Source organism: Prosopis cineraria, unplaced genomic scaffold, assembly GCF_029017545.1.
Source record: "Prosopis cineraria cultivar Desert tree isolate PC_DT_omini unplaced genomic scaffold, ASM2901754v1 PC10, whole genome shotgun sequence".
NCBI lineage: Eukaryota > Viridiplantae > Streptophyta > Magnoliopsida > Fabales > Fabaceae > Prosopis > Prosopis cineraria.
In genome coordinates, this window is record NW_026555341.1 from 37,873,866 (window position 1) to 37,896,798 (window position 22,933).

At 32.2% G+C, this 22,933-nt stretch overlaps 3 protein-coding genes across 4 annotated transcripts; 1 reads left to right on the forward strand and 2 right to left on the reverse strand.

Moving 5' to 3' along the window:
• Positions 1 to 211: 211 nt before the first annotated feature.
• LOC129322784 (mitochondrial import receptor subunit TOM40-1-like) lies at positions 212 to 4,866 on the reverse strand. The gene is made up of 11 exons (XM_054969164.1): positions 4,529 to 4,866; positions 4,264 to 4,345; positions 4,080 to 4,179; positions 3,909 to 4,004; positions 3,686 to 3,736; positions 3,421 to 3,486; positions 2,231 to 2,332; positions 1,753 to 1,821; positions 1,592 to 1,675; positions 776 to 871; positions 212 to 639 (listed from the first exon to the last, which is right to left on the reverse strand). The coding sequence occupies exons 1-11, from the start codon at positions 4,659 to 4,661 to the stop codon at positions 583 to 585; spliced, it is 936 nt and encodes a 311-aa protein (XP_054825139.1). The 5' UTR covers positions 4,662 to 4,866; the 3' UTR covers positions 212 to 582.
• A 4,512-nt stretch (positions 4,867 to 9,378) lies between these two features.
• Positions 9,379 to 10,656, forward strand: LOC129322627 (clathrin coat assembly protein AP180-like). The gene has a single exon (XM_054968915.1). The coding sequence runs from the start codon at positions 9,379 to 9,381 to the stop codon at positions 10,654 to 10,656; it is 1,278 nt and encodes a 425-aa protein (XP_054824890.1).
• Positions 10,657 to 11,376: 720 nt separating this feature from the next.
• On the reverse strand, positions 11,377 to 15,710 carry LOC129321887 (receptor protein kinase TMK1-like). Of its 2 annotated transcripts, none has more exons than XM_054967835.1 (2): positions 13,263 to 15,710; positions 11,377 to 12,570 (listed from the first exon to the last, which is right to left on the reverse strand). In XM_054967835.1, the coding sequence occupies exons 1-2, from the start codon at positions 15,472 to 15,474 to the stop codon at positions 12,092 to 12,094; spliced, it is 2,691 nt and encodes an 896-aa protein (XP_054823810.1). In that variant the 5' UTR covers positions 15,475 to 15,710; the 3' UTR covers positions 11,377 to 12,091. The 2 variants fall into 2 exon arrangements, with proteins under 2 accessions (XP_054823810.1, XP_054823811.1); XM_054967836.1 differs by having other exon boundaries at positions 12,391 to 12,533.
• Between the last annotated feature and the right edge of the window lie 7,223 nt (positions 15,711 to 22,933).

A 22,933-nucleotide genomic window follows, 5' to 3' on the forward strand; every position in this document is an offset into this window, starting at 1 on the left:
CAGAAATTATAACCATGTTCTGAAATCTAGTGTCAAAATTCTAATTTTTCCAAATACACCTATTTGGTTTTCTCAAGAATTCCATTTTTGTTTGAAAGTATCTAACCAAGTAACCATATTCTGAAATCATTTGCATAGGTTAAAGGTTAAAGGAAATTTGGCCAGTTCACTATCAAACTTAGTTTTCATTTGATATATTGGTGCCCAGAAATACATATGCTGAAACCAGCTCCTTTTTACCAATTAACATTCTAAAGGGTCACAGTGATTCCACGCTTCTAAAGAATTTGAAATGAATCTCAATGCATTATTCCGATACCTCTACAGCCCCTTTAAGGGAATACAAGGCCAGAGTTCCAAATGAACATATTCCTTTCTCGGCACAGGTCCACGTAAAAAAATTATGACTCTCTAAATTTCTTCAGCGGCTTGCTGATCGCAAGTAATGTTTCCTGCCATTGAAATTTACTTTTCCTCCTTTTGCTTCGGTTTGATAAGAACAAAAAATCTACAGGGACAATGAAGTAACAAATGGCACTGAGGCGGCTGCAGCATTTAAAGACAAAACAGAGCTTCAAACATCTATTCCCCAACTGTCAAACCAAACCCAAATTTGTAGTCTTTTTTCTTGTGATCAAGCTGCAAAGAAAACACAAACTGTTAAGAGGAAACAAAAAAAAGAAAAACCAGAAGGGAGATTCCTACCTCCTCAACACACGCTAAGAAAACAGATTATTGGAATTACACTCATACAGGTGGAAGAAAACGCACTCACCTCTGCAGAAAGAATAAAATTCAGACCCATGTTTAAACGCTCCTCCAAAAATGCAGACACACAGCCATTGGAATCAATCTTTCCTCTTAGACGGCACTGCAACAGTCATAGCAAAAATTAAAGAGAATTACCAGAACAGAATCTTAGAAGTCAAGGCTCAAGAAAATTCACTTTTGTAAAAGAGACATCTTTACAAGGCAGAGTGATAAAGGTAACCTATTGTCATTTGCACACACAGACACAAGTTTACTGTAAGTATATTCTAAAGTTGTGACCCAATCTGCAAGCACAGTGAGTCAGGTGCATCTGAAAATCCTTTCGTTTCTTTCCTTATAATTGATTTCATTCTTATTCTTTTTTTTTTTAATTTCCCACTTTTCTTTCCAAGTGGAGAACTGGGAAGGCAGAGAGGGTGTAAATTACCCCACTTATCATCTCTCACTTTTTAGAAAGCATAAGATATATGGAAAATTGGAGCAAAGCAGCACCAACACATAACAATGGCAAAGATAGTATATTTCCTTTTATAAAATTATTTTACCAACACTTACTTTTGGTAATCCAACCCCATATGTTTTGAATAGGCAAAGCAAAAACAATTTGTTAATTAAAATGCAAGTTTTGCAGATAAATATTCGAACTGGAACATTCCAGACTTTTCAAAATTTAGTTCAGATCTCCCAATTTAACATGAAAAGCAATTATGAAGAAAAAGTTGTATTTTAGCCAATATGCTGAAAATAACCTCAACTCATTCATCAAACTGACGTTTAATTTCTAATAGCAAAAGTCCTGACTGAAAAGCCAAAAAGATACCTGTCTCAGGATGTAATCATAACCAAAGCTGGCAGTGACATCTTTTGACATGTGGTTATACATGAAGTCAGATGCTAGAGAAACCTGAAAGTATATTCTATATAAGAAATAAAGTTGGATTAACAATGACATAATACCGTAACATTATGCAATTGACTAACCTTCTGAGATACCTTCTGGACATAGCTTAAAGCAACCAAACCAGTACTAGCAACTTGCCCTGTTGCAACCTGCAAGCATATAGGATCCTCATAACATTTTAGGCACATTATCCTTTTACTTTTCACCAGAAAAATTAGGAGGCAGAAATCTTAGCATTATCTGGTGCAGAAGTCTAAAAAAGTAACAACTAGCAGGGTGACTTGTCAAATGACTAAAACGGCAAAATATAAATTGAAAACAAGCAATGAAATAAGAAATATGTAAGATAAGAAAATACAAAGAATAGGGGGCCAACAATGTAAATGACCATCAGTAAGTCATCACATCATTTTACCAATGTCATAGCAAGCAGCATGACCACCCAAAATATAAATTAATATAAGCAACTACACAAAATAGAGACATTTGATATAAGAAAATATAACAAGGGAATACGTGGATTATAATTAAAGAAAGACACATATTAAGCCACTGTACCATTTTATCAGTGTTGTAGCGAGCAGCATAACCGACACCAGACTTCCGATGCTGACCAGCCCAAAACACCTCCCCGCCCAAAGATAAATGGGGTGTAACACTCTGTAAAACAGTCATTGCATTCAGTAAAAAAAAAAAATCAGACCTATCCATTTATTGTACCACGCCACACCATGCATCCGGTAAAGTCAAGAAAGTGATGTTCAGGATTGACCACAATCAACATTAATACTACGCAATAGACTAAATACAACAACACAAAAGAAAATGCAACATGGAACAGTCAAAAAGAAGAAAAAATTATCCGTTATCATAAGCAACATTCATTTACTGAAGCAAAGCCAACAAATTAATACCAGGGGAAAAAAAAAAGACAGACTCCCATAACTTGTAGCATTCCCAACTGTCAGTAATGACAATTTAAAACTTCAAAAAGTTATGAAATTTACTTGATATACAAAACATCCAGAAGAGGAGATTCATTTAACTCACGAGCTTATTCTCAATTGCTTAAATTATGATAAGCAAATCTTTTTGTTAACAGCATCCAAGAATGCTACCGAGGAAAAAAAAGAAAAGAAGATAGATGTCCTTTCTTGATCTTCGAAAAATGTGTATTTTACAACACTAAAGATAACAAGTAGTTAAAGACTAATACGCAATAACAGAGACAATTTTAATCACTGATTTTAGTCAACTTTTGCTAGAAGTTTGCAAGCGTTTCATTCTTTTATCCACTAATAAACTGAAAAAGGGACATATCAATCATAACAAATAAATAAATAAATAAAGGGGGCGTGGACACAAATCAATCCAAACATTAATCATTTTTGGACAAAGGCAACCAAACGATATGTCAGATTTCTGTCCCCATTACTCTAAGTAGTAACCAAACCCAATCTTAGCCCCATGCACCAGAACACCTAAATAATTGATCATAATCCCTTCTTATTCAATTTCATTGTCAACAATATGCACTTAGAAATCCAATATTCTATACCAAAATGTGTAACGGATAATTGTCCTTCCTTCAGACTCTTGTTCTAATTTGGCCACCAAAAAAAAAAAAAAACTTGTTTCAAGATCAGGATAGGTCATTAGAATTGTGGATCACTTGCACAAAAATATTTCCAAAAAAGGATAACAAAAGGTACCAAAACTCTATTGCACATTGAAAGAAGATCCTGCACCTGAATATAACTGGCTCCAAATAAAGCTCCATTTCCAAGTTGCAATTGCGTTCTATAGTCTTTACCCTGCATGAAAAAACTCAAAGGCGTTAAAAACTGCTTGGACGTTAGTTTGTTCAAACTTCAAAGCAACCGTCTAGATTCTCCAATACAGCATGTAAAACAAAAGAGGAGATAATTTAAAGAGAACACGGAAAAAACCAAAACAGCTGTCAGAGTTGATCTAAAACGCACTGTCCCAAAAATCATGGTATGAGTAATTTACCTTATAATCAAAGTTGACCATTCCATGAGACATATGTGGCTCATTCGTAAGCTGTACAGGCAAAAGAGAAATAGAAAAGGTTATGCTAAGTAGAGCAGAAGGAGATATTATACAGTAAATCAGAGTGTCAGCACTCTGCACAACCTTGAGGATGCAAAAGCAAAACAATAGAAAAATTCGACAACACATAATTTCCATTTTCCCATAATTAAAACGGACATACCTGAGCATTTGCCTTTAATGTGAGATTTTCCGTCAAATCACACTTTACTCTTGCATTGAGCCTCCCATCCGTAAGTACTCTTCCAAAGAGCATCAGCTGCACGATACCATTCCATGAGATCACATTTTGAACAGAAATAACCATAAGCTAATTTTAAACGAGGTAAGTTACCTTAGGATCGATGAAGTTGGCACCAAATTCATAGTGAGCAGTAGGGATTTTAATGGTCTCCGAGGACTGAGAAGGAATCTCAGTAGGTCCCATGAACACACTGATTAAAAAACAAAATTAACTAACTACATAAATAGACAAGCATAATTCAAGAAACGCGAAACTTAAAAAACCAGATATTTACCTATGACTGAGGGAGAATTTCTGATTGAGCCCCTTGGTGAAATCAAAGCGCATTCCCTCAAAAAGCTCAGGTTTCAGAGACACTGCACCAAGTATACAAGAATGCGTTCCATCAACAGAAAATATATCTGAACTAAGCTTTTCCGGTCATCCTGGGACGGAACGCATATAAAATGGCAAATAACCAATTTTCTCAAAATCAACAATATTTAGCATAATATTCAGCAAAGAGAAACAACAAAAATCGAAGAGCAAAAGGAACTGACTGAGAGCTTCACGGTGGATTTCTTCGTAGGGAATCGGACAGGGAAGGTTCAAGTAATCCACTTTCTCTTCCACCTCCTTGGGGGGAATAGTGTCAGTCACAGTACCGGGAATTGGGGGAGCAATGGCCGCCATTGTTAGCACAATCAGAGCAGGAGAAAGCCGACCTGGAAGGAGCAAGCACTTGACACTCAAATCTCCCTCTAAGCTGAGAGATCGAAGATGTCTAAAACCCAAAAACTCGTGAAGTCCTCTAAAACCCTAGCGTTAAAGGCAACAACGGAAAGGGTTTGACTTGATACTTTGACAGAAATATAGTAAACACAAAAAGAATTGCAAGAGCGAGGTGATTAATGGCCCTGGGCGGAACTTTATTAATGAAACCTAGTCGTATTATGAGGTGTTTGACTGTTTGTCTTCGGTGCACACTGCGTAGCAAGGTGCCCAGTCTACGCACCGTTTCATTAATAAAAAAATCTAAGCCATCTAGTTTAATATGTACCGTCCAAATTTAAAATTTTTATTTAGTTTTAATTTTTAATAAAAACATTAATTTTGATCCTTGTACTTTGCTTAAATTTGATACGAGTTCCTATACTTTTTTTCAATATTTCATATCCTTATACTTTTCTTTGTTTGCAACATTAGTTCTTATATTTTCAAAAAGATAATACTGACATGTCAATTAATATAATTAATTTTATACTTGCATGTTAAATTGATGCTGACATTATATTTTAACGAGCAAAAATTTAAAAAAAAACTCACATCAAATGAAATAAAAAAGTTGACCTAGACTCTTTAAATTTTTACTTATTAAAAAATCAATATCAGCATCTTTATTTCATTTGATATTGGCTTTTTTTAATTTTTTTATTAAAAAATTTCATGTCAGCACTTTTATTTCCAAAGTTATGTTTTCCCTTACAAAAATTATAAAAAAATTAATATCAAATTAAATTATTCAAAGTAAATTTGTACCATCATAATAAATAGACTTATTAAGAAAAATATAAAATTTATTTTAAAAAAATAAAATTAAAAAGTAAATATTTAAATTTGTACTGTTATGATTAAATTCAAACAATCTAAATTTTTTTAAAAAATTGGTGAAAAGGACATTCTAGAAGGCAAATAGGTCCCAAGGACCAAATGTAATTGAAAAATCAAGACTAATATTTTATTCATTAAATAATTTAAATAAATGATCAAAATGCCCCTATGTGTTAATCAATTTTTTTTTTCACAAAGGCACAAAATCCGTTCGCTAGAGCTCTAGTCACCAGAGTTCTAGCAAGTGACAATGCGCTTGCCAAAGCCGAAAAGTGTTGCTAGAAAAAATCAACATCTCTTAATTACATGTAAATATGAAGGATTATATGTAAACTCAATAACTAAACGGTGCAAAGATTTTGACTTAAAGTGCAAGGGATTTGGCTTGGGTGCAAGGCTTCTGGCTTAAAGTTCAAAAGTTATGACTTGGATGTAATGCTTCTAGCTTGAGGTGTAAGAGTTATGGCTTGAGATGTAAGGCTTCTGACTTGAGTGTAAGGCTTTTGGCTTAGAATGTAAGACTTCTTGTAACGTCCTCAAATTTTAAACTAAATTGATTAAGCTTAAACTTGATTAAATTGAGTTTATTAGAGAGGTTCGAGTTGTGTGGCCAGAGAAGCCTAACAAATGTGTTTGATTGTATTTCTAGCCTTAAACATGGATATGAAAGATGTCGAGTCACCTGGAAATAGAAAAAGGAAGAAAATCTAAAGAGGAAGGCTTTGTGCCACGCCCAGTGGCATGTGGATCAGGCCATTGTGGCGCATGTGTGATAACACACTTGGGAAGGTGCTCTTTATGCCATGTTTCATGGCACATTGTGCGTCCACTGTGGCACATGGACACTTTTTTATAGAAATAAGTCTGTTCTGTAGCTTGCAAAAATGAGAGGAAAGGGAGAGATTTGCAAGAGCAACTGAAGAGTAGTGCTAGGGCCTGAACAAATAGATTATTGAAAGTATTTTAAAGCTCATAAACATTAAAAGTAAGCTTCCTACACTCAAATCTTCCTATTTTCTTTCATGAGAAGGTTGAAGGGGAGAGTTGAGAATTTTTTAGAGCACAAAGGAAGAGAGAATGGGAAGATGAACAGTGTCGAGAAGAGGAGAGAGGACACATGTAAAACAAAGAGGGGGAGGGGGAGAGTTGAGAATTTTTTAGAGCACAAAGGAAGAGAGAATGGGAAGATGAACAGTGCCGAGAAGAAGGAGAGAGGACACATGTAAATCAAAGAGGGGGAGGGGGAAAGTTGAGAATTTTTTAGAACACAAAGGAAGAGAGAATAAGAAGATGAATAATGCCGAGAGGAGGAGAGAGGACACATGTAAAACAAGAGGTGAAAGTAAAATTTAATGGTCAAACGTTGATCAATGTTAATAGTTGAATAAAACTGCATTATTTTTAAAATTTTTAGGATAATATTGCTCTAAATAAAAATTTAAAATACCAAGCATCATTCATGAAAAAGTTTTAGAATAAAAATGCTCTTTAACCTTTAAATTTATTTTTAATCAGCAAAATCTAGTTTAGTTTAATTAGTCTACTTCTATTATTGTCTACGCATTAGAAGCACTAGTACTAGTGTTATTCTCAAATTTGTTTTGAACAGTAAGAAATAAATAATTACAGCTGTGGAGCCACATGTAGTCCATGATATGTATGAGGCATGAGTTTTTATATTTTACAATTTGTACTCTTTTGTTTTCTTATAATTTGCACTTTTTTATTTTAAAATTTTAAATTTTAAATCTATTTTGATTTTACTTTCTAGCGTAGATTTAAAATTTAATTTTTAACTCAAAGTTTAGTGAATATTAGTTCATAATTTTACTATATTTAAATACCCATATTATTTATTGATCTTTTAAAAAAAACTTAATTTAACTAAATCAGACCAATGTCATCCTTTTTTCTAATACCAAAGAGACTAGTCAATAAAAAGATAATAAAAAATAAAGATTCAACAATTGAGTAAATTCATTAAATATCGTTTAATGATTCATTATATTTATAAGTCTCTGCAAATAAAAGTTGAATATAATTAAGAAAAAAAAGAAAAGATAAATAATAAATTTAGAAGAAATAGAAATATTTTTTTTGCATCAGAGATCTTGACTTGGCCGTCTACCTTAACCCAAACTCCTGGCTTCACAATTGAATAATTGGACCCTTGATGCATCTTCCTTGTGAGCCCAAAGTTGAATTGATTTATCAAGTTAATTTAGCAAGTCATATCAAAGGTGGTGAAGCAATATTCGGATTCTGGTTAGAAGGTGTGTTCATTGGTATCCTAACCTAAACCGGATTATTGTTAGTAAAAGAATACCGTGCATACGGTGTACAGTTAAACAAAAAAACAAAAAAACGAAAGAAAAAGGCAGGGGTGTAAATTTCAAAAGTACCAGTCCACCCATGAGGTGGAGGCTTAGCAGTAAATAAATAGCTTCGTTAATTGCTATGCGCAAAGACGACAAAGAACTACAGGGAAACTTCGGCACGCAACTGAGACTTTTGAAGATATGTCTTGTTGTTTTGTCTCCGTTCCTCGTACACTTCAGCCACATCCTCGTTGTTAACGAAACATATTTTCTCGTAGTCGTAGCCACGACGGGGCCTACAGCCATGCCAACATCACACCCTGGCCTGTTGTTAAAGTTTTCACGTTTCACTGTTTCAGGCCTCCCATTCCCAATCTAACATTTTGCTCAGGTCTTTAATGTAAGGTGATGATGATAAACTTCATGTTTATTAAAAATTTTAGTTATAATTTTAAAATTTTAAAACTATATTTTTTTAATTTTATTTTTCATTAATAAAATAAATAAATTTTTTTATCAGGAATTCAAACGACAATGAATAAAATAATAAATCATGGATAAAATTGAAAAACATTAATTACTTTAAATTTTTTTATATTAAGAATAAAAGAAGTTTTAAATTTTGTTTTATATTAAAAAACGAACAGAGTATATATTCTTTATGAAATAGAAGGTATAATTTTTTAATTATATTTATAACTCACATTATCAATTTTTTTATTATAATATTTCTTATTTTACTTTTAGAAGGTATAATTTTTTTAATCATATTTATAAGTTATATAATTAATTTTTTATCATAATATTTCCTATTTTACTTTTATTAATGGTGAGAAAACATATGTTTATGTATATTAATGTAAACAAAATAAAAAAATATTAAATTTTTAGTTAATGAACTGTAAGATTTTAATTAGTTCTCATCAAATATGTTAGGAGTAACTTACAAATTTAATAATTTTTATTAAATCCATTAATTATTAATTAATATGCAACTCCAAAGTGCCCTGAAGGATCGTGTAGGATGCACTGTAAACAATTATTAATTGCTTGCCAACTCATTGTTAAGGCAGAAAAGAGTTTCTTACCCATCATACATCTATAGTGAAAATGAAAATAAATATTTACTTTATTTAAAATATTTTTAAATTATATTTTATTTTTTAATAAAGTAGTTATTTACTTTTTAAACTAACTCTATCTTTTTATATTTATTTTTATTAAACATTATATAATAAATATAAAATCATATATTAAGAGAAGTACTTTTAAAAAAATATAATTACACTTTAAAATACTAAAAATATTTTATATTTTTTAACATTTAATATTTTATATTTTTAAATAAAAAAAGTATCATTAATTCATTTGAATAATATTTAAGATTCATGTATATTTGGTCAGGCAACAACCCCTCCTCCATCTTTCTCCCCTAGCTTCCTCATACTTGAGAAAGACTAGAGAGAGAGAAGACATACAACATGCAGAGGAAGCTCCGGCAAGTACGCACTGCTCTGAAAGAGCAAAGCTGCGTCAGCTACGCCAAGATCGCTTCAGCGACAGGGTTTTCCGATGTCAATCTCATCCTCATCAAAGCAACACCACCGGATGACTTCCCTCTCCGTGACAAATACATAAACGAGCTCTCGAAAATCTTCTCCTTCTCTCCTTCTTCCTTCCACTCCTTCTCCCTCAGCTTCACTCGTCGTTTCGCCGCCACGCGCAGCTGGCGTGTCGCCCTCAAGTGCCTCCTCCTACTTCACCGTTTGCTCCTGTCAGTCCCCGCCGACAGCCCCTTCGGGTATGAAATCCTCTGGTCACGTTCTAACGGTTTGCTTTCTCTCTACTCTTGTCGTTTTCGAGACGATTCGTCTTCGTGTTCTGCGGCGGAGTGTACTGTTTTTGTCAGATCCTACGCTCTGCTTCTTGACGAAGCCCTAGATTGTGTTTTCTTGGATGGCAAGAAATTATTCCATGAAGAACAAGAAGGTGAAGGCGAAGAAGAAGAAGAAAGTGATGGGACTGATAAATTCAAAGCGAAGATGAAAGAGATTGGTGACACACTTGAGATGTTACCACAGCTTCAGAGCATTATGGACAGAGTGATGGGCTGTGTTCCCATGGAAAAATTAACAACACAAAGCTCCATCGTTCGATCGGCCATGAAACAGATAATTCGAGACAGCTTTGCCTACTACACACAGTTCAGGAGAGAAATCGCAGTGGTTTTGGATAATCTTCTTCAAATGCCCTACATGAATTGCTTGGCTGCTTTTGCCATATACAAGAAAGCTTCTGTACAAACAAGCCAACTTTCTCAGTTCTATGATTGGTGTAAGTTTAAGGGATTGTGCGGTTTCTATGAGTACCCTGTGGTTGATAGAATCCCACTTATACAAATTCAAGCTCTGGAAACTTTCCTCAAAGGCATGTGGGAGCTAACCGAGTCGTCATCGTCACCGTCGTCATCGCTGACAACGCCTAGCTCTCCGCCCTCCTCATCGTCGGCGGGTTCTCCCTCCCGAGGAGATCAAAAGCTGGTAGCGAGAAGAGATGGTGGTGGTGATGTCGTCGTGAAAGGTCATAATAACAATAAGCTTGATGATGATAAAGAGGAGAAGCCATTGATTGATCTTGAAAACGATGCTATAAAAGAGAAGGATGATGACAGCTGGGAGGCATTGTTGGAATCTTCTATTATTAGTTTTTCTCATGATCAGTGTGACTTTTGCTTCTGGGGGGGTTCTAATAATATTTGATTGATTAAGAACCCTAACTTTGATGGGACGAACAATGGCCAAGGAGACGACGATGCAAGTGAATCATGGAAAAAGCAATTGTATCATCCTGTGGATTATAGGAACCCTTTTTCTCAGCCAAATTTGGACATGTTTTATTACTACATAAAACATATAGCTCGTGATGACGTGATTCACACTCCAATGTAATATGAAGGGAATTTTCTTTATTTTTTTAGTGAAAGGAGAGGCTGAGTGGATGAAATGTATTTGATGCATGATTAGAAGAAACCCCAATTACCCAACGGCTACTTAATTAGAAATAACCTCTTAGAAAAAAAAATTAATTTTATACATTTATGTATGTACAGTGATTAATTAATTAATTCTTGTTTAGTGCAAGATAACAAGGAGGGACTGGTGGTCATTGCTAAAGGGCCGAAGTCAAAAGATCAAAATTAGTGCAAAAGTCTTCGCGAGTTGGAGTTGATTACTTGAAATATTAATTTTGTGAAGTTTGAAAAATATAAGAGATCAATAATAAGTGATCGACACTCACTTGTACAGATTCGGTTGGGTAATTTGAAGCAGGAGTTGGTAGATATGAAGAGAATCGCCGAATGAATGAGAAATGAGACAAGAACATTGATTTTCACGATTGTAACATCCTATGAACTTTACCAAGGACAAGGAGTTACAACAAATAAATATGCATGTTTTCCTAAATCGATGCCCGCCCGAAAAACTAGAAGTATCTGAAACCATATGACTATCTAAATCTAATACATGTATTTCGAATCAGTAGATATGCCAAACTTTTAACATCTTTAAAACATTGGTCCTTGATAAAATCCATACATACCCTGCACCAGAGCTAATGTAAGTTTCCATGTAAGTAATTTGATCGTCCATGTGAAAACGTAGTTGATAATGTCAAAAATCAATATAAGCGTAAAACCACCTTGTATATCCTGCAAATTCCTCTTTGAGAGAGTGTAATACAAAAGTGTATTTATACGCACTTACAGAACATATATACCGTTTCTCTTCCCAGCCATCCATTATTTTCCTTCTTTCTTCCAAAGTTACAAAAATGAACTTGACGATCTGATAGCAATTGCACGTGCTGGTTGAAATCCTCAAATCCACGTCCTTTAATTTGTTGTGGCACGGTGTAGACTCAACCTGTATTTGGAGTGTCTACTTTTTTACTGCGTCCGAAATCTCAGCTTTTCATTTTAGCTAATGAACAGATCAGAAATTTCACCTAATTCCCCCCTAATAAAGGTTTGAGACTTTGGGCATTAGGGCGGCAGGGGAGAGTGCAGTAGACACCTCATCTGACTCAATATCATGTGAGGCCAATTATTCTCTCTATTCCTTCCTTGTTGGACTGCACAGTCACTAGAAAGAATATAATTCCAATCAAGCTCTCTCTAATAGTGAATTGGTACCATTATTTTGTGACAAATGATTGAGAACAAGATCCATCCACCATTGTACTGCTCTTTCCTTCCAAAGACTGCCACTTACTCAGTGCTTGAGGCAAAGTCATATCAAGATCAATGCCATACTTGCTATGATCATCATCTGAACTTGACTCAATGGGCTTCCATGCTGCCCGAACAAGAGGCGATAGTATGTTCACTACATAGCCCATGTCAGGACGTTGATGAGGCTCACTTGCACAGCAACGGCCAGCCAACTCTGACACAGTCCTAATGCTTGACATGGTCGCTTCATCGTCAGCATCAATGATTGGATCAATAACCTTTCTAAACGAGTCATTGTTCTGCATCATTCGTCTGAACCACATAACCAGGTGGAAGTCTTCCTCTGGTAAGCTATCGTCAAGCACTCTCCTTCCCGTTATCATCTCCATAAGAACTACTCCGAAACTGTACACATCAACTTTTGTAGTTACTCTCCCAGTTGCTGCATGAATAATAAATCATACCAACATTTTAGTACCTGCCTTGTCTAAAAGTCCATTATTATATACAGTGGCTTGTATAATCTCATATATAATGTAAAATCAATACATGAAAGACAGAAAGATTTCTTTCTATTCTCATTTTCCCTCTATTTTTAAATCCATACTAGAATATCCTTTTAATAAATCTATATTCACCCCCTCTCTCCCCATATATGATAATATGAACCTCCCTTGTTTGAATCTTTCATGAGAAGCAAGGTAATTTGAATTGCATAGAATTAGATTTTTAAGAGCTTGAGAGAAAGAACGAATTTAGTGTCAGGAAGATGTATTATTAAGGTTCATGATAATAAATTGAATTTGAATATATCTATAAAAGATGAATGCAATTTACTCAGACTTTAATCAACATGCTGTCATCTTCCATGCCTTCGTCCAGATGTTTCTAGGAAAAAGTATGGAAAACAAATGATGCTGAGATATAGAATCACAATCAATTAATGAATTTCTTTTTTGTTCAAGCCATAGATAATAAAATTTTAAAAGAATCAGAAAAATGACAAATGATAGTTTCACAAGGTTAACTGGAAAATGTATAATATTACATTTTAGCGAACAATGTCAAAGGGCCTATTTGATGAATTTTTGCAAGTAAGTTTCTAGTTTGATCCATAGATAAAAGCCTACCGACCTGCATACTCAGGTGCAAGATATCCGAAAGTTCCAGCAAGCCTAGTTTCAACTGAATTTCTTCCTTCAGGCGCAAGCCGGACTAATCCGAAGTCTGATACTTTAGCTCGCATATCATCTCCTAGAAGAATGTTGGATGGCTTAAGATCTCGATGAATAAAGCTATGTTGAGCCAAAGCATGCAGATACTCAACACCTCTGGCAACATCCAAGGCAATGTTTAGTCTTCTTGTCCAATCCAAAGGTTCCAATCCATTCTCTTTCCAGCTAAACAAATGCTTACTTAGAGCTCCCTGAGGCATGTATTCATACACAAGAAGCTTCTCGTTTCCATCCAAGCAATACCCCATAAGTGCCACCAAATGCTTGTGCCGAGCTTGTGTAAGTACTGCAATTTCAGCTTGGAATCCATTTAACCCTTTCTCCATCAACAATCCTGATTCCATTCTTTTCACTGCAATCTTTGTTCCATCATGCAGTTCACCTTTGTACACAGTGCCAAAACCACCCTTTCCTAGTATGTTTGCATTACTAAAATTGTTAGTGACTTCTTTTAGAACTTGAATTGGAATCACCATACCTTGGACATCACCTTGACTGGCAGCATCAGCACCAGCAGCATTAATCTTCATGACTTTTCCAATTCCACTATAATTACGAGGACGTATTAGCTTCGCTAGTAGACCTCCAAACTTGCCTGGATAATTATGTTTTTTAACAAACCTAAGCAACGCCAGAGTTGCTATAGCAAGTAGAATCGCTAGGCCAACCACAATGCCAACAATGAATGCAGTGAGTTTGCTATTCTCACGGTCACCACCATTACCTCCAGAATCTGAGTTCGGTGATTTAAGAGATTCTCTAAGATTAGGATTCCCATTTATTCTAAGATCCATATCTTTTTTACGAAAAGATGGTACATAACCTTCTAAATTGTTATTCGAAACATCTAGCTCTCGTAGATTGTCCATGGTAGCGAGCTCGTTTGGTATGGGACCAGTGAGTGAATTATTAGCAAGGAGCAATTTTGTGACAGAAGTAAGTGAGGCAAAATTAGGAGAAATAGTGCCTGACAAGCCCATGTTTTGAAAATTGATAATTGAAATGTTACCTTCAGAGCACACTATTCCTGTCCAACTACCATTACAGGGATCATTGCCCTTCCAATTTTCAGCCAATGTCACAGGACATCTCAAGGGTTCAACAACAGAGAGTAAAGCATTCACGAGGGGACTACATGGCTGATTTGGGACATTCGTGCAAAATTGGTTAATCCCAGACACATCAACAGCCACACCTGATTTGAATGTTGGAGTGGGACCTTGAAGGAAGTTGTTGGTCAAATTCACAACCTGTAAACTTGGGAGAGTCATGAGAGATGATGGGACAGCACAAGCCAATTGATTGTCCCTTAAACTCACATCAGACAACTGATCATGGTTTGACAAGTCTGGTATTGGACCAGTAAATGAATTACCATGTAGCCAAACTTGTTTTAAGGATGTCATGTACTGCAATACCTTAATTGTTCCACTGAGTTTATAATTACTGTTCTGTGTGTTCAATAAAAGTTCCTCGATTGAACTATTCACAAAGCTCGCAGGCAATCCACCTTCAAGACTATTAGAATTCAAGAGTAAAGAAACTAAACCTGGCATGGTACCTACAAATTCTGGGATTGTTCCAAACAAACTTGCATTTGAGGCTGCGAATGTTTGGAGTGCTACACAATCCTTAAGACTATGCGGAATAGACCATGGAAGAAACGGGTTATTTCCAATTCTTACTTCTTGTAACATTGTCATTCCCTTGAAAAAATCATTGGGGATGGAGCTGAAACTGTTATCGTGAACTACTAGTTTCTGCAATGTCTTGGATAGATATGGAATTGGACCCATGAGACGGTTCTGCGGGCACTCAAATCGTTGCAGCTCTGAGAGATTCTCGAGTTCTTTCGGAAGCGATCCTTGCAAATTCAAGTTCCCAATCTGAATGGAAATGACACGTTTCTCAGAGTTGCAACCCACACGTTGCCATTTGCAGACATTAATATTGTCCGTCCATCTGAGATTAGGTGGGGCATTGATCGCCTTCTTAAGAATGCTCATCACCGCTGCATCATTCTGAGACAAAGTCGAAATTGCCATTGACAGCACCAAAACAAGACAATAACTTGCGAAAGAAACCCCAAAACCAAGTTGGGGTTTCTCCATGTTATTTCCCAACTAAATCAGCTAATAGAAAGCGAAGGAAAATAAAAGCAGAGAAATAATCGTAGGGATTTTAAGGACGCCATTAGTGACCACATACAACACTGCATTTGATGAAGGGTGAAAAAATCCCCAAGAGAGAAGGATCAAATAGTTGCACGTGCTGTAACAGCCGATTCGTTGGTGGTTTTAGAATAAGTGGCATGCGAGGCATTTTGCAATGAGATTACAAAGGGAACTCCGCGCAAATGCAGCAATAATGCAACGTGATTTTGTTCAGAAACGGATTGCCATGATGGTGGTGTCCTCTTGAAAGATAATAAAAAGAAACTAAAAAAAAAAAAAAAACATGTGATGATGTATCTACATCTACAGTATCTTCAATCTATTTCTACATCTACCATCAATCCACAATAAATAAATAAATAAATATATATATATATATATATATATATATCAAGGGTCGCATTAAGAATTTACCGAACAGAATGTCAGCTTAACTCTAAATTTGATTCTTTTTTATAAAAAGAATTGAATTAAGTAATTTGTGATTTGATTTAGTCTAACTTGAAGCCTAACAGAATCGAACTGGTCTAATAAGACTAGGAGACTAGTCCCAACCTTATCTAGCATCTCACTTTTTTTTTCTTTTTCATTTATGAAAAGTAGCAATTTATTTTAATATGATAGTTTCAATTAACATAATAAAATTATTTATAATTATATAAAATTTATCACAACAATAATTATAAATCCATAATAATTTCCAACAACACAAAAAAGTATGTCAATTATAATCAAATTAAACAACCTTTAACATATCTAATGTAGTGACCAAAATAAAATAATAATAATAAAATTAAATTAATTAAATTATTATAAAATATTTAAAGTGTATTTTTATTATTTTTTGAGTAAAAAAAGGTTAAGGCGAATTGTGGTCTCGTGGACTTTATGTAAATTACATAACTAATAGGTCTTAAATTTCAATTTTCATGAGGCCAAGAGTGTCATTTTCATCTTTTAGCTTTTGCTCAAGGTAGAATTACAAAAATGCCATACTATTAAAATAAATAAAGGAAAGATAGAGAGACCGGAGAGCACGGCCTCTTCATTCTCCATTGGATTTTTTTCTAGAACTATCACGAGAGAGCGGAGGAGAGAGGAGCTGAACCAGAAAACACATGCCATCTCTGTCTCTTTCCTCCTCTTTCGTCTTCAACTTAGCCACTACACCCGCGAGCGTGTCGTTGCTGTCCTAGTTCATAGCTTCTTCCTTTTCCTCTGTTTCTCACCGCCGAACCCTTCTTGTTCCTTCTCCATTCTGTCTGACAGAGGGTGGCAAGCACGTGAAGATTCGAGCTGTTGTTGGAAGTCCTAGTATGTTTCTTCCACCCCTGCTTGCAGGATCATCCCCTTTTTCCTTCCACTGACTCTCGCTGCAGAATTTCTGCTTCTCTTGTTCGTTTGTGCTGCTACAAATTCTCTTCTCCCCTGTTCTGCGATTCCACGTGTTGGTCTGGGTGTGTACGTTGGAGTTTTGATCTTCCACTTCATTCTTTATTCTTCTGCAGCAGTGTTGATCATGTGAGTGTGGTTGAATCTTACTTCTTCTCCTTTTTTTTCCTGCTCTGTGCACGTGATGGTAAGAGGGAGGTTTGAAAATTTTTCTTCTTCCCTCTGTTTTAGTTGCAGCTTAGGAGTGGAGAAAATAAAGATGCATTTTCAAGTTAAAATTAAAGGTTAGGGAGTTCATTTGAGGTAAGTGCCTCACTTGAATTGCTGTAGTTATTGTAAGAGGAAAATGAGATCGATGTTCTTTAATATGAGATTGGTTAGTGGAAAGAAATTAAAGCTGGGAAGCATTATTAAATTTAAATAATGATGATTGACTTGATCTTTTAAGTTGAATTGAAATCAATATTAATTTTGTAAAATTTTTTAAAAATGAAATTAAAAGAGAAAGTAGGAGGAAATTATGGATTAAGGATTATGCCTGTGAGGTATTTGATAAAGTGTTTATTAGGAGAATTAGGCTTATGATAACAAGATATATGTGATAATTATTTTATTGTCAATTAGATAATAATTGGAGAAAAATTCTCTTAAATAGATGATGGAAGTTTGATTAGCTCGAATATTAATATTGAAAAATTTTGGAAAGGACAGTGAGGAAGAAAAGACTTGGTATTTGTTTAAACTTTAATAAATATAATAAGATATTCAATAAAATGTTTGAAAGAAAGAATCTTATTGAATGGTGGAAGATATATGATGATATTATTATTGATAATTAAAATTATTATAGGAGGCAGCTATTCTCCATAAAGAAAGTTAGAATTAGAGATATAGATGTTTTGAAAGAATGTTTCTTTACTTGGTAATTCAAGGACCAATTTGCTATTTAAATATTAATCTTTGGAATATCTATAAGTATTGAGAAAGGTTGAATTTAAGAATGTTTACATCATCATCATCAATCATTTTGAATTGATAGTGTTAAAATAATAATAATAATAAATAAAATCTATGGAAGAAACTAACTATGGTATTAACTTGGTATTAGGATTAACGAGTAATCATTGTGGCAAAAGGGACCAATTAGTAGTAAGTTATATATTCGAAAACTTTACAGGTAAGTGGATAGCATCCCAACTGATATTCCAGTAATATTTCTTTTACTGAAATATTATATTTTTTTTATAAATTTTTTTACAGCAACAATGTAATTATTGGATATTTTGTTGATTAAAGTACTTTATTTTTGTGAAGTTATCTCTACCAGATTTGATAATTTTAGTTTATCAGTAAATACAAGTTCGGATTCTAATTATGGGATTTTCATTCTGAAAATTATTGAATTGCTATGAAAAATGATTCATGCGAATTTGACTTTAAAATTTTTTTTGATTATTCAATAAATGCAAACATGAGTATTAGATATGAAATTTTATTCTGGCAAGTTTTAATGCTTAAAAGTATTCATGCGAGTTTGATTTTGAGATTGAGAATTATATCTTGAAAGTAATGATTTTCTCGCATGTTTGAAAATGATTTTGAAAAGGGACTTTATACAGAACACTAGTTGCTAACGATAGTTTCGCTAGCCCTTGGCGTGCCATGGTACACCTAGCTAGCAGAGTGTTTATAGGAGGTACTAGCCCCGTGCGATGGCCAATGCACGTGAAACGGAAGGATGGTTACTCGTGAGCATCATACTCGCGTTTGATTTTGTGGCTTTGAGCCGCATTTTGTTATCATTACCCTCGTGGATTGTGTGTCTATGTTTGATTCGTGGCTTTGGCTGCGTTTAATTACATACCCTCGTGGACTGTGTGTCCACGTTTGTTTTCGTGGCAAGAGCTGCATTTGGTTATTTGCCCTCATGAATTATATATCCATGTTTGTTAATTGTTCTAATAAGTCCCTATTATATGAATTTGATTAGTTGAAAATTTTACATTCCATTGGTTTTAAATAATAAATTATTTATAATTATTTATTCATTTTATTGTTTTATTACAATCAAGTGATAATATTATTTGATACGATATTTTAATGGTTCAAGATTTTTATTTAAAATTTTATAGAATTCTTTTATTTCAAAAGTCTACTAAATTGTTATGAAGATCGTTACCTTTTTAAATTGCATAATTATTTCAACTTTATTTTTATTCATGTGCAATTATTTATTGTTGGGACGTTATTCAGTAAAAAAATGTTTTAATCTCAAATCCATTAGTTGACACTGAACCTCCTGCCAATCATTAAGAGGCTTACCACTATGCTGAGTGACTATTTATTTTTTAAAAATGCCTTTCCTTTTGATGTAAATATTCAATTATATGTTCTATTTTAAAATTATATTTTAAGTGCTCCACATTAATCATAGGTAGGATGTTGATCTGTAAATTTATATCGATTGTCTATTGCGGAGGGGCAGTGCTCCATACTATTGATTTGCATATAAATAGTTGTTATAGAAATTTTAAGAGTTCTTATTTATGGGGAGGTTTTGCTAAAATCTTTACAAAAATTTTAGGAACCTTTTGTTTAAATAGGAAATGCTATTACGATTCCCAACCTTATTTCAAATGAATTAAGATTTTAAATTAAAATTTTCTTGATTAAGGCTTAAGGGATATGTGTTTGTGTATATATCCTGTGCCGGTCACATCTAATTTTGGGATGTGACATCTAAAGTCCATTACGTCAAGTTAACAACAAATTTCATCAATAATTAGAGAAGACTAAGATTAGTCTATGCTTAAATTTTACTCAATATTCATAACTTCACAAGTATAAAACATACAAAATGCTAATTATTATTATAAATTAACTTATTATAATAGTAATTAATAAATTAATTATAATTATATTAACTAAATTTATAGGATCGAATTAAGTAATCTAAATGTTCAATCTCTTGTTCAATTTAACCTAAAGAAATAGTTTGATTTTTTTATTTTAAAAAATTAATTTTTATTTAGATTGGATAAGACCATGTTTGTTTCAAGTTGGACCGGACCGAATTAGAGGAATTTTGTATAGCCCTCTCTACACCTACAATTTATCTACAATCTATAATATATTGTAAAAGCTGTGATGGTACTGTAGATTTACAGCACCCATGTGGCATTTTATTTTATTTTTACTTTTAAGTTGTTAATTTTTTTAATGTGATAGGGTGAAAAAAGATAAAAGATAATGTGGGCCATATAGTAAAAGAGGTATATGTGAGATCTACAAACAATGAATTCTTAATATGAAACTTATAATTAAAAATGAATAAAATATTTTGTCTATTTTTATCTTAATTAATGATACTCCTCCTCTATTTTTTGAAACTTATATCAATAATTTTAGTATGAATAGTTATAAAACCTTATAAAAAATAAATTTTTAATATGAAACTTATAATTAAAAATGAGTAAAATATTTTGTTTACTTTTTATCTTAATTAATGATATTCCTCCTATATTTTTTGAAACCTATATGAATATTTTTTTAGTATGGATAGTTATAAAATAAAGTCTTCTTCTATTTTTAGGATTTTATTTTCATCTACCTAACCATTAATTGACCATTAAGTCACTTATGTTGGATTAAAATATCTTTATTTGAATATAAATGTTGTCTAAAAATTATTTAAATTACCAAAAAATTATTTTTTTATTATTTAAATGTATTTATTTTGTAAATTTTTTTAAAAATTAAATATATAAATTGGCTAAAAAAATTTAAAGACATAGTTTATGGACTCAATGAGAAGAAAAATAAAGTAAAATAATTTTTAATAATTTGAAATAGTTGAATCAGTCTAAATAAACTCAAAAGATATAGGTGTCAAGACTCATGCTTGACTATAAATTTTTTATATGTTCAGATATTTTAAACTTGGTATAAATTGATACTCTAAGAGGAATGGAGATAATGTAAGATTTTAATAAATTCAATTTTTAAAAAATTAGAGTAGTGTGGTTAAAAAAAATGATATGTGGGACCTACCATTAAAAAAATGTAAGTGGGGGTCTACATCTGTAAATTTTAAAAATTTAACCAAGGTGTAAAACATAATAAAATTTTTATATTTTGAGAGATCATGTAGAATCCATGGAAAAAATTGATAATGAATATAAGATTTTTAATAAAAAAAATAAGTGTTAGATATGCAAAGAAATTATCATTGGTAAAAAGAACTTGATTGTAGGACCTATAATTTAATTAATAAAATTTATTCACATAGGATGAAAAACATTCGTCATATAAATTTTCACTTGTAAATGTTAAAATTTTAGATAAGGTATAAAAATTAATAATATTTTTATATTTTAAAAAATCATATAAGATATATAATAAAAATTATAAATAGATATAAGATTCTTAGTAAAAATAATAGGTGTTACATATGTGACAAAATTTATATGAGATAACACAATTTAGATAAAAATAATTTTTTATATATTTATTATTAACATTGGGTAACAAATCAAAATGATTTGTGTAAGCATATATATGATAAGTTTTTATTTATATTCTTCAAATGCATAAGGAATAAAATTTATTATTCTATTATTTATATGTAAAAGTTGATTATTATTTGAAAACCTATGAAAAATGTTGATGTAGTTATGTGCCTCAAGTCTGAGCAAAAAAAAGTATAGATTACAAATTAATTATATAATATTAATAAATTTATCTTCCATTGCACATAATTTTTTCTTAATAATCATTGTATTACTCGTAATGTTTGTACATATGATTGATAAATGGTACTAAAACATGAATTATATTATTTGATTGATTTAGACCTATTATAATTATGATTTATAAATAATATTATCACGTAAATTGTAATATGATTCATTATACTATATATTTTATTTTTCTTAAGGTAATACATGAACACATTTTGAAAAAAAAAAAGAAGCTAGATTATATTTCAAATTGCAAGAGGTGAGAAATTTTAAAAAATAATGATCTTTTTTAATATGTATAAGAATAGCATATTGCAAAATAGAAATTTTAGTCTCATATTTACTAAATGTGGGGATACCTTAAGAAACAAAAAAGAATAAGAAAAAGTTGTTCCTTAAATTTTAATTTACATGGGACAATACGTTCTAAAATAAAATAAGCTATTATTTATATTTTTAATATGTATGACTATAAAAAATTTAAAATAAAATTTTCCTTGGATTTTAATTTGCATAATTTGATAAATTATAAAGTAAAATATACTGGCATCCCTTTTGTTTTGTTAGAATTATAAAAAAAAATTTTTATTTTTAAAACTTATACTTTAGTCTCATTTTTAATACAATTAGGAATATTATGTTAAATATTTTAAAATATTTAATTTATTATTTTTATTTATGTTGAAAAAATTTAAATTATTAATTTACCCTTATAATCTATTTGTCTATCCTCTTGCTTCTTAATTTAAGGAACTTCAAACAATTTTTGGCCACAAACTTTTTTAACAATTAAGTATGACAATAATTTAAAAATATTTTACCAAAATTATAAAATTTAAATAAAATAAATGCAAATTATATTGACAAATCTATCTTTTTTCACTAAATTTTTTTTCTTGCATGTGCGCGTTTGAGATATTTTTTTGGCAAACTTACTCCCTTCATTAAAAAATTTAAGGCATTATTTAGAAATTATTTATTAAAAGTTGGATGTTAAAAAATATAAAATATTTTTTGTGTTTGAAGGTGTAATCATTGTCTTTTTTTAAAAAAAATATCCATAATAAATAAATTATTTTATATTTATTTTAGAGTAAAACACCCAATTGAAATAGTAAGCATGGAAATATGATATTATTTTTAAGACAAGTAACTACTTTATTGCATGTGATATTTGGATAAAAATACCTTATATTTTTTTAAAAAGATGGAGTGTGTATTTAATTTTTTTAAAAATACTAAATAAATTAGCTTGTGTGACTAAT

Coding starts and splice junctions, on each gene's coding strand:
- LOC129322627 (XM_054968915.1), top strand. CDS start 9,379: ATGCAGAGGAAGCTCCGGCAAGTACGCACTGCTCTGAAAGAGCAAAGC.
- LOC129322784 (XM_054969164.1), bottom strand. CDS start 4,661: ATGGCGGCCATTGCTCCCCCAATTCCCGGTACTGTGACTGACACTATT. Junction 3,487..3,685: donor TGGTCAACTTTGATTATAAG/GTAAATTACTCA, acceptor TTTTTCATGCAG/GGTAAAGACTATAGAACGCA. Junction 872..1,591: donor ATGATTACATCCTGAGACAG/GTATCTTTTTGG, acceptor TGACTGTTGCAG/TGCCGTCTAAGAGGAAAGAT.
- LOC129321887 (XM_054967835.1), bottom strand. CDS start 15,474: ATGGAGAAACCCCAACTTGGTTTTGGGGTTTCTTTCGCAAGTTATTGT. Junction 12,571..13,262: donor TCTTGCACCTGAGTATGCAG/GTCGGTAGGCTT, acceptor TTATTCATGCAG/CAACTGGGAGAGTAACTACA.